Below are 18,224 nucleotides of genomic sequence, written 5' to 3' on the forward strand. Positions count from 1 at the left end.
TAAAAGACAAAAAGGGCGAACTCATCATCCGACTTTAAAACTACTAATACATCAGTTTTTTAAATAGCGTACTTGTATAGCTTTTTGACATTTTTATCACCTTTTGTAAGATCCGTTACAAAGGGTATGAGATTTTTTAATTTCTCAGTTTTTGTAACGTAATTTGACAGTAACTGAGCATTTGATTGTATTGCCATTTGTAGTGGAGTATTTTTTAAGCATAAAAGGTAGTCTACACTGCATACACTTTCAAAGCAGACGTCCCTTATGAAATGAATATAATTAATTAATAATTTAAATGGTTGCGTTTTCTACGTAATTAAAATAATAAAAACACTGTTTTTGCATGATCAAAGTTATGGAGCAAGGTATTTCTTTTCTGCTCTTAAAACTTCTGTTAGTGAAGGTTTGTCAGCGATTGCGTAGACTATATATTTCCTTGGATGAGCAGACGTTGGCAAAGGTGACTGTATCTTTACAACGACGCTACAAGTTATAAACACAGATGAATATTAAGGCGACTGGAGTGAAGTTGACCAAAAGATATATTGTTAAACCGTTTTTATTTTCTAAATTCAATTTGAAAAAGTTACAATGAAATAATCAGCAAAGTCATTTGAACCAATAATGTCCCGACCCATCGTCTCAAATCTGCTACAACCTTTTAAAACTAAAATATTGATTGATGAAAAGAATATTTATCATCAGATCGAGAAAGACTTTTTAAGCATAAGCTTGATACTTGTCGCATAATTGTAGGACTTGTAACCGAGAAAGATAAATTCACCGTAGGTGACAGTTCGATTTATTGAGGTTGCTTTGTTGCCATCTAGTTAATTTTTAAGTTGGTACCGCTAAATAGAGAACGCTGTAGATTAGCATCATTTTTTAGGAATTTTAATTTTGAGAAAATTGCATGGTGGTATAGCCTACTGCAAGTCTTAAGTCAATGAGCGGATTTTTTTATTAAATTTTACCGCTTTAAAAATTTCTTTGAAAGTAAATGTCACCTAATTTATTTCACATTTTGACTACACGCTTCTTTAGCGATAAGGTGAATAAATGAAGATTTGAAATTACAGCAATCATCAGTAGGTAGTCAGAATAGCCTAATATTAGTTTGTTTTTTGAGTGTTGATTTTGGCAAATCTTGTATTATTCGCTGGTATTTCACTTCTTCTTGTGTTTGAAATTTGAGAGCATTTCACTAAATGAGACAAAAAAAACATCACATCTATATTTTCATAAATTCATTTTGTTTTTGATTTCAGTCTTCACAGACATAAATAAATTGAACTACCAATAGATGATTGAATTATGTTATAGCATGACTATTTTGTTTTACTAAAATATTATAGTCATAAAAAATGACTTAGTTACAACACCTAAAAAAGTAAAGCTGTTACATCTACGCCAGGGGTTCCCAACCTGTGGTACGCGTACCACTAGTGGCACGCGAAGGTTTTTCAGGTGGTACGTGGGTAGCTTCCGCTTTTACACAAAAATCTGGATTCACAACTTTATATTTTGTTTATCTGTTTGTTTTTTTTTATTTAGAAAAACAAAAATTCCCCGAAGCCTGTTCTTATTGTTACGTAACTCCTGCTGTTTCATATCATTAGGCTACGATCTTCAAAATACAGGTCATGTCAATTGTCAACAAGGAGCACAGTTGCTTTGAAAAGTCGTAGAACACTGTGGAAGAGTGGGCGTTAATTATGTCAAATGATTGCGCTTGATAGATATCATCTACTGCGTTTTGTAGCTTAAGCTACAAATAGCGACAAATAATGCTAGTTGTAAGCTAAAAATAGATCGGAATAAAATGTTCAATAACAGTTACAAGGAATGTTAACCAATAAACTTCTGGCTCAGTATGGCCTCTTCATATTCAATGCTAGCTTCCCATGCTGTTCCACAGTTACTGATTTTCCCTTCCACGTGGGAATGCGAGCAGAGATTTTCAGTCATGATGAACATCAAGTAAAAAAATTGAAACCGACTAGGTGCGCCTGGAAATGACTTTTGATGCGCTGTTAGCAAATTTACACCTCGCATCGACCAATTGGTGGACAGTAAACAAAAATCTCATTAAATTTAGTTGTGGTGCTTTAGTGTTATTTTAGTACGCCAATATTATTCTTCTGAATAAAATATGATTCGATCAAATTAGTTGTTCTGCAAGAAGTGGTATGCTTGGCTAGTGTACAGAGCGTCAACGTGGTACGAGATCGTAAGAAGGTTGGGAACCTCTGACGCCATAGATTCAGTTTAGCACAACAAGAAAAAATGTGAATTCGTCGTCTGTAGCAATTCAGTAGTTTTCGATGCAAAAAAAGCCCAGTCATTTTTATGTTTTCGTCAAACAGCTGTTTATACGCGTATCTGACATGTCTTTGCCACAGTTGCTCCGTTTATTAATGCTGATATACCCCATGTCGTACAGTAGCTGATACTTTTGGGGGGCTACGGCCAAAAAAATAATGAAAAAAGTAACACATAAGATTGTTTCTAAAAAAGGGAAATTCTCGAGTTAACTGCCACTTAGTAGTTAGTACCGTGTCGAAAAGCCCACATGTAGTTAACTTATCTGTAGACTAGTGTCGGGAAAAACCTTCATTCGGTACTGTACTAGTCATTTAAAGTGAGTGGTTATATTGAGCGAAAGCAACGGTATCATGCAGTTATGTTGTCAATGATAAGATGTCCATTCCAGCGTAAAAAAATTTGCAGAGGATGATAAATGTTTATCAACAATGGAAATGCAGCTGTTGCTGATATGTTGAAGATGTCTTTGCAGACACACAAGCGAATTACAAGGGAACATATTTTGCAGAATGAAAGCGATAATTGTTTAATCTGGAATCAGATACAGCTCGCGTTTGTGCATTTTTAATGAGACAATGCCGGTTTAGTAGGAAACTGTAAATAAACTTGCTTTCATGTTTATAAATACCCACCAGCTGAAAGCGATTCTTACGTGTTCTTTGTTACGCAATTGCAACCTATTGCTATAAAGCTGTGACGTACTTAGGCCTACATATCCTCGCCATCTTAAAACGGAATTACGTGAAAACGTTTGTCTGTCTGAAAAAAGTTTAAAATGACAAGACCATTTTTTTTATAAGTTGTGTGTCATGGCAGCTCATATGCTTGCAAACACCGTAGACAGCTTAGAAGACAGTTTGAATCCTTTGAAGGCGAAACTAAATTGCAAATTAGAAGCAAAAACATCCTCATACCATTTGAAAGCCTTGTATCTAACATACAATTGGATAAAAATAAGTATTTTATCATTTTTATGTATGTAGTGCTAGTATGCTACATAACTTGTTGCGGATATGCAACATTGAGATATAAAGGGTCAGTTGGCAGCATATAAAGGCTTAACAAAACATAAGGTGAATAGGTCTATGTTGAGAAATTAAACGCAATCTAAACCTACTTTTTAGTTATAAATTTAGTATTATATTTTAGTGCAGTGATTCTACTGAGTTTACTTTTTAAGTAGTCTACTTACCATACAGTGTTACTTGTAAACTAAGTTACAACAAGTAAGATAAAAATTTCTTAGCAATTAACAAAGATAATGAAAAAAAAATCGTTTTGATGAAACCAACCTGCACAAAGATTAATTTTAGGCTACTATTGGCAACTTTCAATAAGCAGAAAAGTCATTTTTCAACATGCCACAACCGCTTAACTGTTCGTGGTGATTTAAATTTTCGTCTTAATTTTATTTCTCAAAGATTATAAAATGTTACCACGTCAATCAAACATTTTCTAGCCAAAGGCCATTTATGAAATTGATTCTGATTCTTGTAAAGGCAGTAACAGTCATCAACAGGTAGCTTATTTTTTATGACGTCATATGGGTTAGTTCAATCGTGTCTTTATGACAAGATCCAGTTCCACGTACACAAACGTAGCCTAATCTTTCCTGCGTTTCAGCTGAAAGTATAAGTTGACTTTAAATTTCTGGAGAGTCGTTAAGTACGTTTCAAAGTTTTATTGAATAGGTGAAGTTATGTAAAACAATCTTTGGACTGTGAGAATAAATTGAAATGAACTTTAACATCAAAATGCATAACGCTTATTAATGATAATAATTTAAAAAGTAGCATATTTATTCGAAGGCCTTTGATCTGAAGCTGATAAAATATACTCCAGGCCTTACATAAGTTCAAACACAACCCAAACAAAGAAGTACTTGACTATTTTTAGATTTTGGAGTGTTTTATCTTGACACCATAAGCAATTTGCAGTGTTTATATTATTCTTTCGTGGTTTATTGTTTGTTTAAACTAAAACTGTGGATGGTTTTGATTAGAACTCACATGACATTACCCTACTCGTAAATAAATATATACAGTAGATCAGAAGTGTTGATATATATGCGGCCGCGCCTTAATAAGACACCAACTTGCAAAATTCTGTTAAATTCTTTTTCACAGTTTGTATTCAAGTTGGTTGTATCAAAGTAGACTTCTTGAGACGACAACACGGAAGTCCGCTAACCGAGCAATGCAAAGTTATATCAGCACACGACCCAGTCCAACAAGGTAAAGTAAAGATTGAGATTAGACTTTTACAGCGAGAAAATTGTTCATGAATTCGGTGGAGATGTCGGTTGACGATATATTCTGAGTTCAAGATGAACATAATCGTTCATGAATTCGGTGGAGATGTCGGTTGACGATATATTCTGAGTTCAAGATGAACATCAAATCATCTGAAGAAAGATAAGAATATTTTTGTATTCTACAGAAAGTTACTTTAGAATTGTTTAATTTTGGTCAGGAAAAATGCATTTTTGTTTTAGAAATATGCTGCTTGAATTACTTTTCATTAGACCAGAAATTCTATGCTTAAAAAATGGAATTGCAGACTATAGGATACCAAACGTATAATTTTCAATTTAAATTGAAAAATATTTTGCAATAGGACACGAAGACTTAACCACAAGAAAGCATTAGTTGAAATATCATGCCCAGAGGATGGTGATTGCCCATCTCAAAGTACAATGATTTCACATACAAGCTGTTTGACAAGATAGGTAGTTTTAAGCTCAGGACTCAAATATTACCCACCTGACATGACCTACATTGAAACCAACAAACTCATTTCAGTAAAGTAGGCTTTAATAAACTTAAAACGTGATTATCCTGCAATTGAAAACTAGCTTTAAAGAATGTTACACCACCCACTTACAAACACACACACACACACACACACACACACACACACAAACACACCCACACAGAGAGAAGCACACACTTACACTTATACTGCCTAAAATAACTTTTATGAACATTTAATCGAAAGGAAGTTGGGCAATGACACATGGAACACTTGAATTGATCAGTTGACGTGTTTTGTCGTTTTAATCTTTGTGTGTGATTTTTTATATGCATTGTAGATATATTTACGTATTCTAGTTGAATAATCTGAAAATTCCATTATAGGTTAAACATACTATTAAAAATGTTTGGACAGTGGTAATTGTATTTACTCAATATGCCACGGTTTGCTTTCTAATATAATTCGTTGTGTATTTACGCACATAGGCTTAAAATTTATTTTGTTAATCGCACAGAGCACCCGACCGAAACCATTAGCTTTGCCCCTTGGGCCGTATTTAGCAACCCCTGATATCATCAAACATTATTTGCAAGTATTCAATCTTTCAAGCACCTGGAAAACTGTTGCGTGATATGGGTTGTGACATGGTTGTGATAATTTTCATTCTTTCTTTTGAAAAGTTTTGTAATGATAATGAAACAGCACTTCTCAAGCCAAGCATCACAAGGTTTCACGAGTTCCAAAGTTGTCGAATCAATGGAAAAAGTGAAAACATGAACTGATTGCAAGAATTCGCTAGCTTATTGAAACCAAAAGCAGACTTGCAAACAAATTTGGCATGCATGGCATCATTAACAAAGGAATTTCTGGAAACGTAATTTGTCAGGCATAATTACATCAAGGCAGTGAGCCAGAACGGATGGAAAAGTTTTTGTACCGTCTACGTATTCGGTCGTCTTCTCTGGGCCACCATGTCAATCATGTTAAGGCTGAGTTGCCAAATTAAATCTGCGTTTTAATTGCTAAATCTCCATAAGAAAAACCTGTCAGAAGTCAATATTCCAGAACATATGCCGAAAGTGGTAAACGAATTTAAGTAAGTATAAAGAATAAAGTAGGCTATGTTAAAACTTGTCAGTAAAACAGTAACTAATACTATGATAGTGTAGCTGAGAATGCAGCAGTAGAAAAAGACGCAAAAAATCCCCTAAGTATAACAATGTATAAAGCAGGTCATAGCTACTTCTGATTAGCTTTGTATGGCCGCGTGTAAGCGTGCAGTGTCGCATACAATAATTTCGTGATATGTATGTATGTGGTTGATGGCCTGCGAGATTAAACGTTTGAAAATCTTAAACAAACGTAAGTATGTTAACGTTTTAAACTAACCTTTTATAAAAACAATCAATAGATGCGAGATCTAAGCTTCGACTATCATCAAGTCATTCACGTGACACTCTTCTCGTGACAACTTTTTTGTGAAATCATATTCAGCTTACTTAATGTTTTGCAATTTTGGATGTGATATGTTCTTCTCCAAACGAACCTTTGTTGTTCCTGCTCGCAAAAAGTTGTCCTTTTTATATCGTTTCTACATCGCTAGATGTCATGCAAAACAATACACAGGACTTTGCAAGACGCTTTAATAACATCGTCGTAATTTTTTGTTTTGTAAATGTTTTAATTTTTCTGGTCGGCATATACCACAAATGATTTGTAGCTGATTTTGTAAATTTATTTGCAGAAAAAATATTCAGGAATTAAACTAAAATCAAACCTTCAAACAACATTTCATAAACACGAATAAGCATTTGCGTTAGGTCCTAGTTTTGGACAGTATGAAGATGAGTTTATCTAAATTCTAATCATGTCTTTTCTGCACAAATGTAAACATAAGGTTAACAAGTTCAGCAGCAGTGATCCCATTCCTCATTCGCTCCAACGATCCGATGATCTTTTTTGCGTTATAAGTTATTAAAGGCGGATAGTTTTTTTTTCAAGATGCACCGGAGTAAATTGCAAATTGTATTCTTGCCAAGAAGATGGCGTCTAATCTTTGATAACCAGCCATATGTCTCAATGGTATTAATTAATCTTTAATTGCTGCTAGAAAGTTGATTGCTAGATTCTAGTAACTTATTTTGATATTCTGTCTGTGTATTGAAGTTTTTATGTTATTTATGTATCGTAAGATAGTAAGTTTTAGTCTTTCTAATTAGAAACGGTTTGTTTCTGAATGAAGGTATGAGTGCTTTCTAATTGTTCTTGAACGTTTTATAAAAAAAAGTCCTATATTTTACTTTATTTCCGATTTTCATTCGTTGTTGATGACATAAGTTTAAGAATTTTTTTATAAAACAAAGAAGTAGCAAAGGAAGGAAAATGATGTGATGTGGGCCTACAATTGTTTGCATTGCTTCGGATTTTTGTTTCTTTGCCTCATCAGAGCACATATTCTGTCTGTAGGCAAACCTATGTCAAGATTTCATATTCTGAATTTGATGCAGAGAGCTTTTAACAAAGTGCAATAGGCCTAGTTAGAAACAATAGAAAAGAAAAGCTAAAACTACCACGCCCCCCACCCTCCATACAATGTGCCTTTTGCCCACGTCTTTTCCATCATAGACTGCAAAAGCCACATACGACATCACCATCCAAAGCCAAATTCGATTTGAAGACAAACCAATGCTCGGACACGAGCTGGGGCCGACGAATAGGTCTAGTACTGTAATTGTGAGCTTGTAGTGTAACTGTGACGTATGACAAACGCTGGGATTTAAAGAAAACTGTTGTGTAAAGAAGATCAATTTTTGATATGTCAATCTGAAGATTTAAATCGATCAACGATCATCTTGATCATTAATCTTCTTCATCATTAAGTGTTACTTTCATGAGGTAAACTACGTAAAAAAAAGTCACGATTGCAGGCCTAGTATTGCAATCGATAGTAATGAAAATCACTTACTCTTTCGCAATGTAATGATTTCTCCTTTATCTTAGTTTGTGGTTGAATACTTTTGATCACGTAAATGAAGACGCTTTGCCAAAAACCATTTGCAATCACAATTTAATTGTCTTTTGGATTCGTCTTATGATTATTTCTTTTAACTTGCGATGGCTAACCAATAACCATGCAGCGTTGATACGTACTTCGATAAAATATCAAATGTTGAAATACTCTTTTTGCCAAAAACTTCACAAGAAGTGCGTACATTATTTCAGGGTTGCTGACAATTTAGTTTGTGTGAAATGCCACATGCATTAACAAGAATAAAATAACTAATCAGTAGTTTGATGAGATGTTATTTCAAGTCAGGAAAATCAGTCCTTTTTTGATTGATTCAACGTCTGCAGACGTAAGTGTTGCATTTTCGGATTTTGAAGTCTTAAAATTTTTCTTCTGCTGCTAAGTGCAACATATGTCAATAGTTTCATCACTTTCGCTTTCAAAATTTTAACGAAAGCAGATTACAGATTTTATACACGTTATAACCGAGCAACCACATTGCTACAATTTACGGTTAAATGTGTCTGTTTTTAAAACTGTATCTATTATGTGCAGTTTTTGAAGATTCACGCTGACCTAACAAAAATATCATAATTATTATATATCAGCATGAATTTATTGCAAGATTAGTGCATTATTTTAAAAGAATACTGTGGGTGGTACCTGCTGCATGGTGTCTGCGCAGCTTTCAGTTTGTTTTCGGGATGGTTAGATATGGATGATAAAGAATTAAAATCATACAATTCAGACAGTTTCTTATTATAAGATGTTAGAAATAGCTACGGCCTGATCAGAGTCACAGTTCTGAGACGCTGGTGATTTTTAACGAGCTTTCTGTTTTAGAATGTTTTGAAACGTTTGACTTATCGTTGTAGAGAGGCAACTCCTCAGACCGTAAATCGGTCTCAGACCTATTGATTTGCTGTCTGGGGCGCACATCAGCGCGTGGCAAACGCGTGCAACGATGAAACATGCTTTCGTTGTTAAATTGGCAGCCAAACTTTAGTTTTTGTCACCACGCAAAAGCTCAACCAGATCTATGCATGTTTCTGCAGAAACTGATTTGAGATAGTAAAATTAAAAAATAAACTCTTATCATCTTGATTTTTTTTCTTCTTTCTGCATGGCTGCCAGACAGAGAGCAATGTTGAGCTTTTTCTATATTGTTAAACAAAGGCATCTCGTCTATTATTTGTAATTGCTGAATTGAAAACGCAAAAATTTGCTTTGTGATTAGAAAATATTCTTCTTTTGGAAGATAAAATATTTTTTTAAAACATGAAACCACTTTGAAATTCTTTGCAATTTCTTCGCAATGTGGAACTATCAAAGTTCTTTTTTGGTTGTCTATAGCTACGTTTATATAACTTTTAAGAACGTAAAGTTCATAATTTGCTAAGATGCTCTAAACGGCAAAAACGTGCTTATTTAATTACAATTTTTGGCTAAGACTTGAAATATCTGTTGAATTGCATAAATCGGCTAAGACAATAAGAATGTGGCTTTAATGATCTCAAATGCAGACATGACTATAAAAGGAACTCTTGTAGCAAAATCAAAAGAATAAAATAAAACATACAAATTCTAAAACTGTCTAATTTTAAACCAAAGTATATTTACAATTAATTTTTAAAAATTGGAGCAACACAATAGCACAAATAGAAAAAACAGTAGTTAAATAACGCCACAATTAGCAAGGTCTCAAAGCACCGCATAACGAGAGCTTTTTGTATGACTGCATTTCCTGAGCGTGTGTTCATCAACCGTCCAAAATATCATCAGATTTTTCCGCTAAATGTCAACATGCTTTACTACTGGCAAAGCAAGATTGAGTAATTAATTCTTTGTGAAAGACTTGTGTTAATGTCATTTTTTTCATGCTTTGTGGAGCAGAAAAGAACGTTTTTAGTCTATGACTGCAACGGCAGAAGCAAGTGACTTGATTTGAGATCTGTCTGATAATTTTGATGTCTGATTTATTGCAAGCTCGATTTTGCTTACAGAAATAACGAATTCAAACGCAAAATCTGAAAATGACATGCGGATTGCGGATGAATATCATTTGCAGGTTTGATCAGGTAATTGCAAACATATTTTTTATTGTAGGCTAATTCTTTACTGTAGATTTGATACTTTTTAACGAAAGTCACCTACTCAAATGCGTTGACATATGTCTGCAACTTTATCTAACGCAAATTGAGATACAATATTTCGTGTGTTTAAAGTATGACAGTGCACAAGGCCAGATGAGCAAACAAGTCAAACATATGTGTATAGTGATCGATCAAAGGCCTGATCAAGTTCTGTCCAAATTAGAAAAAAAAGCGTTATTGACTAGCCTTGGTTAAATAGCAAATTGTGGACACATCTGGTTGACCATGGGGTGCTTTTGGCATGCTTTAGCCTAGGGACAAGGTAAAGTGCTCGTCATGGCAGGTTTAGAGCAAGGTTTTGCGAGAAGCTGTGAGGATAACATGACTTACCAATCAATAAATCAACCAGAAAAAGACTAAATTTTTTGCCCGCGAGTTTTGGCTGGCATTACGTGGTTTGTTTTGCTAGTACAAAAAGTATATAAATTTGTACCCTCATGACGTTTTGTGTGTAGCCTACTTGCTTTTTCAAACGTTTTATTCGATTATGGATTTTTTAGATGACAGGTTAAAAAATGAAAAAGAGTTAGACAACGATCTGATCTTTAAATAAAAAGAAAAAGAAAGAAGAATATGAAATGTTTTTTCAATTTAATACTATTTGATTTTCAGAATAAATAACTGGTACAATGATGCTTTTAAAACTAAGTTTTTGCTTTCTGGTTCTCAATCTTGTCCTTGTCAGTTGCAATGATAACACGAAAGACACAAAGATGTTGGAAGAAAACTGTACTCCTGTTCCAAGTCTGAGAATATCTAACAGAACCCAAGAACTTTACTGTTGCGCCGTCGTCCTCAGAAATCTTTACAAGAGATGGGCAAGGCAAGATGTTTACCTGAGCACTACATTGGCAGCAATGCAGGCTTGGAATTGCCCTCAGTTCAAAAACGTCTGCGTCAACCGGACTCTCGCTTTCACAAAATTCACCTCTCTAATGTATGATCGCTTCTGCAATCAATCAAAACTAGTTTCAGAGTGCGGAAACACTGTAGAAGAAGCGATTGGTGAATCAGGTGCAGTAAGATTATTATTTCACCATCTGTTTTTTATTTTAAAGTACTGCAGTGTGACAACTACACCGAATGTGTGGTTTGAATCTTAGGCTACCGCTTTTTCATCATATAATTTATGAAAGAATAATGTTGGACACAAAATAATGAAGTCATTTAACATAACGGATATTAAAACGTTCTACAAAATAAACTGAGTTAAATCGAACAAGTAGCCTAACGTTTGTACAAAACAAGTTTGCAGAACTACCTGCGTTTGGGTTTTGAAAGAAGTAGTTAAGGTTTGATGGAGCTTCGAAAAAATATAACATGCTGGCAAAGGATTCACATTTTTATTGTATTCCCGTAGAGCACTCGGCACTTTTAAACAAAGATGCAGGCAAAGTTTGGAAGTCCTTAGCCAGCGGTATAGTTTCATCAGAGCTATCCACAGCTCAACTAGAAGATCCTTGTATTCAGGTAAATAAAGACATTATCCCACTGGACTTGCCTTGGATAAAAATTATTAGATATTCAAATTCGATTCATTTTCTCATTGCTATAGCTATGTCTCTCGGTATAATATTTTTTAAAAGTTATTAAGAAATCTTACTGCGGCACACTTATGCAACAAAAGCTGCTTTTTACATCGTTTCAAAGCCACTGAATGTTAAAACAATGCAAAAACAGCAACCTTTTTGGCTACATAGCAATAATAATAGATAGTCCAAACATAAAATAACCGTTTGTCCATATTAATTAAGATCTATTTTTTTCCAAGCTCCACTCAACCAAACGCTCGCTTTCAGGTTGCTTTATACGACTCTCCTACTGGTGGCAACAGAAACTATCATGAGACCATTATCTACATTATACCTTACTGCCCTTCAGCTTGGTGTGGCTATGATGCAAGTACTTACACTACAATGGGAATAAACGGATGGGCTTGTCTTCCTACAAGGTATGAGTATGGGCAAGCAATATTTTGTCATTAACCGAGTGGTTCTTTCACTGTTTTTCCGTCTCAGATAAAAAAAACAAAAAAAAAACAACTGCTACGCTTACCACATACAGCAGGGGCGTCCAACCCGTGGCCCGCGGGCCACATGTGGACCGCGAGAAGGTTCTGAGTGGCCCGCGTGATATTTTTCAAAATGACATATATTATATAATCAACTCAATCGCCAACGTAATTTATGGCGAACTTACATTCCGATAAATTGGCATTTATTGTTTGCTTTCTTTCTCTATTACTCTATAATCCCTAGTGCATGGGGTGCGCAACTGTTCAAGTTAATTTTATTGTATCACAATGCACATTGTTACGCATCACATTTTCCACATTGTTACGTCCACCCTTTTCCACACAATAGTACTGGTGCTTCAAGAGTCAGTCAATCAGCAATGTTTCTTGCTTTTAGCGAGAGAAATTCAAAACTTTCTATTGCTAAAATTTTACAAAAAAATTGTTTCTTAAGAAAAAGATCAGAGGATTCATAGATTGGCAGTTTTCGTGACATCATTATCCGGTAGCACTTACTTGTGCGAGCAAGTTTTTCGTGGGTGAATCTAGGGACAGCCGGACAATACATTACGGGACGCGCAACTCCGTTGTTCCGGCAACATCAGAAGTGTCAATTGCCAATTTGACATTTTTTACGCTTTGCTGCTGCCTTGCTTTCAACTAAAAACCTTAAACCACTTTAAAACCAACTTCACTCTTTTTATATAACCCATAAAATGTACAAACACATTTCTAAGATTAGAATTTGGGTGTGAGGGTTTTAATTAGAAATTATCATACTGTCATTTTTACGATTACAAATTAGCAGTAAATACTCAAGTGGCCCGCGCAACCATTCGTAAACTACATGTGGCCCTTTGGCCAAAAAGGTTGGACACCCCTGACGTACAGGCTCAGCTTATTTCTGTGTCTGACCATCACAGTGAAAGGCTAATAGAATAGAAGCAACAAAATACAAACGTTAATGTGTGCTTGAAACCCTAATAAGATCTTAAGTAAAGAGCTGGAAACGGTTGCAACACCCAGTAACAGTAAAAACATAAAAATGCACATTAACGGGTGGATTGAATTATAATGATATAATTTTTTTACTCTAAATTAAGCAAATTCTTTTTTTTGCGTTTTTTTTGGCACTTTTACAAAGCTAAAACAACCTAGTTTTGGAACTACTATATTGTTAATGGATTCACATAAAGTTGGGAAAAGCAATTTTTTATCCATTTTGTTTGGTATGTAAAATTGAGAGTTTTTTTTATAGATATAACGTGTTAGAATGACTTTCAGGAAATGCAGAAATCAGGAAATGACAAAACGCCGTGTTTTTCTTAAAAGGTTAAAGTCTAGTTGATGAGTTTGACTTTTACCAGCGACAAGCTTATTTTTGTTGAAGAAATTACAGTATGCACGAAGATCACATTTGATCTTTTGTGAATAGCAAGAATCTTAAATATGCACATAATGTTATTTGCTAACGACCATCACCTAATGCTTGATCGACCAATGTAAATTTACAATAAGGTCACACATATGGTTTTCAAATAATATGAAAATCATACACTGTACATAAGAATAGGTGATGACTATAGGCTACTCTTAACAACTTCAATTTAGGATTTAGTGCACATACTTGTTGGGTAGAAATGAGTTAAGAGCTCTTAGTGATTTACATATTGTATACAATGTCACACGACTTCTTGTGAAAATATTATATTTAAATTCTTTTTTTTTCCTACCAATCACTTATGTAGAGACATTGCATCTTTGTTTGTTTGTTTGTTTATTTTTTTTTTTATCCTGCATTGCGGGAAAGCGGACTTGAGCGCTATGCATCGGTGTACGCCTTCCGACGTACACCTGACCCACGTTGCAGCCGACTGCAATGTCTGTTTCCGGTTGTCTACTCTGCTAATGACTTAAATTTGGTACTACCCATTACTCGAAATCGATCACTGGGTAGAGGCAATTATCGTAAAGTTTCCTGCCCAGAGAAACAACAGCAGTGCGGGTGGCTGGAATCGAACACGCAGGCTCTCGACTGCGAGCCCAACGCGCTAACCACTCGGCCACTGGTGCCATCTTTTTTCTGCGTCAATGAGGCGTTATATACGTGGTTCTGAAAGTGCTGCTACAAGTTTTGATTGTTTTTATTTACTTAAAAAAACACTGTTGAGTTCTTGACTTCAACAAATTTGTGTATTGCTATTAATAAATTTTTGAATGTTTGAGTTGTGATATTGAATTATTGGTGTCCGTTAAGTGGTAAAAGTATTGAGCATTCAATTAAAAACACTTAGCCTACCAAAATTTGGAGGTTTTAGTATTTTTTTAGCATCTTAGATAATGTGAAGATCTGCTGTTAAAAATTGCTGAAGATTAAATTTCGTTTATGCCATGAAGTTACTTTTTAAACGTGACAATCATAATGATTGCAACTTGCATAAACACAGTAGGCATTGGAATGCGATGGCTTTCTTATGAATGCGATGTTGAAAAGTGAAGGAAAAATAATCCAAAATTTGACAATTTTGCCATTTGGTATTTCGTAAACTTCATAAAACAAATTAAACATAGCTTACAAACTTAATATTTGGTTCAATTATAACAGAGTTTTATTTTTTAAAATTATATTTGTTACAAGTATGCAGGTCAATGATGAATTAAAGTCGGTATCACACTTGGAAGCATTTGTTGGCTATTACATTTTTAAATATTCTTATGAAACAACATTGAGCCAAAACCGACGGCTTGACATCCTATGTGACGCGCCGACTGCCTCAAAGCAGAACGTCATAACAAAATTGATTGATTGTAAAATTAAATTTGTTTTTGCTAATCTTACCAGACTGTTTTTTAATTTAAGACGATATGACTTTGCGCCTTTTAGAAGCTTTCATAATAAAAAGTCTTCTTGTTTTTGTGACAACAACTGTCCATGCAAACAATTTTATTAACGAAAAGGTATCGTCAAGTAGGCTGCAATTCTAAACACGTATTTTCTAAAGCAATAAGAACCACTTGAAAATTCGTGGCATGCCATTTTCTTCAAAGGACTTCAACTTGAAAACTTAACAGTTCACAACGGAAAATAATTTGCAAATCCATAATTACAGGCTTTCACCACTCTGGTACATAAGTACCACTTTAGTGCTTTAGTAAACAACTTACAAAACCTTTGGACACAATGAAAATTACAAACTTTTTGATTAAACTGCTTTGATCAACATATGTCTTGAATGGTACAGTATTATAAAATGCTGTTTGTTTTTAAAGTAAAGCAAAAAACAAAGCGGTTTTTGGTACTCTTGGCACTACTGTAACTCGGCGAGCAAAACTGCCATTTTTGCATTGCTTTTCCTTCGTTAGACATTAAAACAATGCAAAAATTCCAACTTTTGCTCGTTGGGAAAGTGGTCATTAACCATAGTTTGAAAATTTCGTGTCATGCTGATTCACCCTGCAATCTACTGTGGAATCTGCATTCTTGCAGAGCGTGCAATGTATGGGGATTGTACAACTCTTTTGGACGACCCAACAATGACTAGTTGCATGTATAACATAGCACAACAATCATGAATGTGACAACATTGTAACAACATCAACGATCACTAATGCTACCACAACATAACGAAAAAAATCGAAAAGAAGTTGTGGTGCTGATATCCATGCACATGATAGCAATAATTTTCATTGAAACTATGATAAACTCACTATGAAGAATCTTATGTCTATTCAACCGTTGAGACAATCTTTGAGCTCTATTCGAAGACAACATGGCAGACTGTGTGGCAACCGCGCCAAATTTTAAACTGGTTAATCCTGTTTTGGTCTGAGGCAGGTTATAGGCTAACGTTCACGTTTTATCGTTTCTACCTTTTTCTAAACCTCTGCTTTGTTTGGCATATACTGTTTTTCGTTGTGACGACTTATTACTCCGTGATGTTGTTATGAGATGTTGGGCTCAGTATCAATGAAAGGCCTTGACTATTTTCGCTCATAACAAAAAAAAAACCTCTTAAACAAGACATGCATAATGAAAACAACAGAACTCAAAAAAACTACGCAGCCTTTTTTTTTACATTTTTGGGCCTCATGAGAAGGTTTTAGGCATTAAAATGACCCCGGTTCCACAACGCACCCTTGAACCTTTCTGCCAAAACTATTGAACAAGTAAACGATGAAACGGGGCTTCTACAAACCGTCACCTTAAAATTGCAAGCATGCTTAACCCTCACCATGATCGCTATGTTTTTTTGTTATAAGCGAAAATAGTCAAGGTAAAATAAAACTAATCGATATAAACAAATGCAAGCTTTCACCTTAAAATAATTTATTTCAACTGTAAATGTGACATGATTACTTTAAGTACAGTACGCCTAAAACTGATCACGTATTTTATGGATTTCATTTCAGATGCAGAGCGAACATTGTGATTTTGATCACCTTATTCATCATCCTTGCAATTGTCATTACCTTTGCAAATCTAACAGTCATCGCAGTGTATGGGAGTGAGGAGAAGGCTCGACACAGTCAAGGCATATTTCGGACTTCTCTTGGAGTAGCTGACGCATTTGTGGGGTTATTTGTCTTTCCGTCTGCAGCCGCCATGATGTACCGTATCTACTTTCACAACGTCAAATTTCAATCCCCTGTCAACATTAGCACCACCGTAAATGATTCTTCAGTAAACGGAACTTGGAATTTGAGAACTGACACTGTTTCTGTTTCGAAATTAGAAAGCAGAGTCCAAGCTTTTGATGAGAATCTTCCTGAAAGCTTTGTGGACGTTGTTGGGTTTGTCACCACCCTATCGTTGACCGTTTCCATTTATCTTTTAACAGCTTCTGGAATCGATCGTTTACAAGCCATAACTCGCCCTGTTGCATACCGACAGCATAACGCCAAGCAGTTTGCTTTGATATGCTCAGGAGTAACTTGGATGTTGGCGATACTTATTTCAGCTGTGCCTTTTTTCTCTGATGAACTTCGATACACCATCACCGGCTCAGGATTTGTTACCTTGTTTGGAGACTCCTCGCTTATTTTGTATATTGCTGGGTTTTTTATACCCTTGCTGGTAACTTGGGCTATTTCCATAGCGATGTATGGTCAAGGCAAGAAAAGCTTTCAACGCAGAAGCACAATCTCTAATGCTAGACGACAACATATCAAGCAACAAAGAACATTAAACAAAGTCTTAACCTTGATGGTGACCGCATTTTCATTGAGTTTAGCTCCAACAGTTTTAGTTCTAATCATAGTTATTTTTATTCCTGGTACGAACCCTTCTAGACCATTATCATACGATGCCACTCTAAATTCCGTTGCCAATTCTCTGGAACTGACAGCAACGTTTATATTACTTTGCAACAGTTTGTGGAATTGCATGATATACAGCATCAGAAATAAAACCTTCCGAAACAATGCAAAAGATACTTATCTCAGAGCTTGGAACGTCATCAATCCTTTCAACTGGTGCAAGGTGATGAGGAAATGGAGAACCATGTGCACCGGAGAAGCTTACCCTCATCACCAAATGCTACGACGAAGACCAACCTCCTCTTTTAACACATCAATTCGTTTTATATCCACGACATCTCAAATGTCCAAAAAACATAAAGAACGTGCTGCCAGCATCACTCACACAGGCACTTGTCACTCAAAAACCTGTCAAAATAAATGTGAAGGTAGAAAGGCATCGGTGCAGTCAAAATGCAGTGCTGTATAAAAAGTAACTGGCGTAAATACGTGCAAAGAGTAGTCATCTAACGCTTATGCTGGAAGCGGTACTCTTCATAGAGACTGGGCACAGTCAACTGATAATCAACCACTGGTTAGCTTTTCTTTCTGCTTTACGCAAAAAAGTTTTTCCAAAGTTTATATACGAAGTTTGGAATATTGAAAAACAGCCATGCTGGAGAATTAGTTTCACAATTTGAACATTATAAGTATTGTGCAAAGTTTGATACAG

General features: G+C 35.2%; 1 protein-coding gene across 1 annotated transcript in view; it reads left to right on the forward strand.

The window, feature by feature from the left end:
- The first annotated feature begins 10,871 nt into the window (after positions 1–10,871).
- The window catches only part of LOC145786918 (uncharacterized), a 31,874-nt gene continuing 24,521 nt past the window's right edge, over positions 10,872–18,224 (forward strand). The window contains exons 1-4 of the mRNA XM_082598659.1: positions 10,872–11,256; positions 11,603–11,712; positions 12,042–12,193; positions 16,667–17,940. Of these exons, the coding sequence (XP_082454785.1) occupies positions 10,872–11,256; positions 11,603–11,712; positions 12,042–12,193; positions 16,667–17,940 (1,921 nt within the window). The remainder of the gene's footprint in view (positions 11,257–11,602; positions 11,713–12,041; positions 12,194–16,666; positions 17,941–18,224) is intronic.

The sequence above is a fragment of the Aplidium turbinatum genome, chromosome 17, assembly GCF_918807975.1.
Source record: "Aplidium turbinatum chromosome 17, kaAplTurb1.1, whole genome shotgun sequence".
NCBI classification, from domain to species: domain Eukaryota; kingdom Metazoa; phylum Chordata; class Ascidiacea; order Aplousobranchia; family Polyclinidae; genus Aplidium; species Aplidium turbinatum.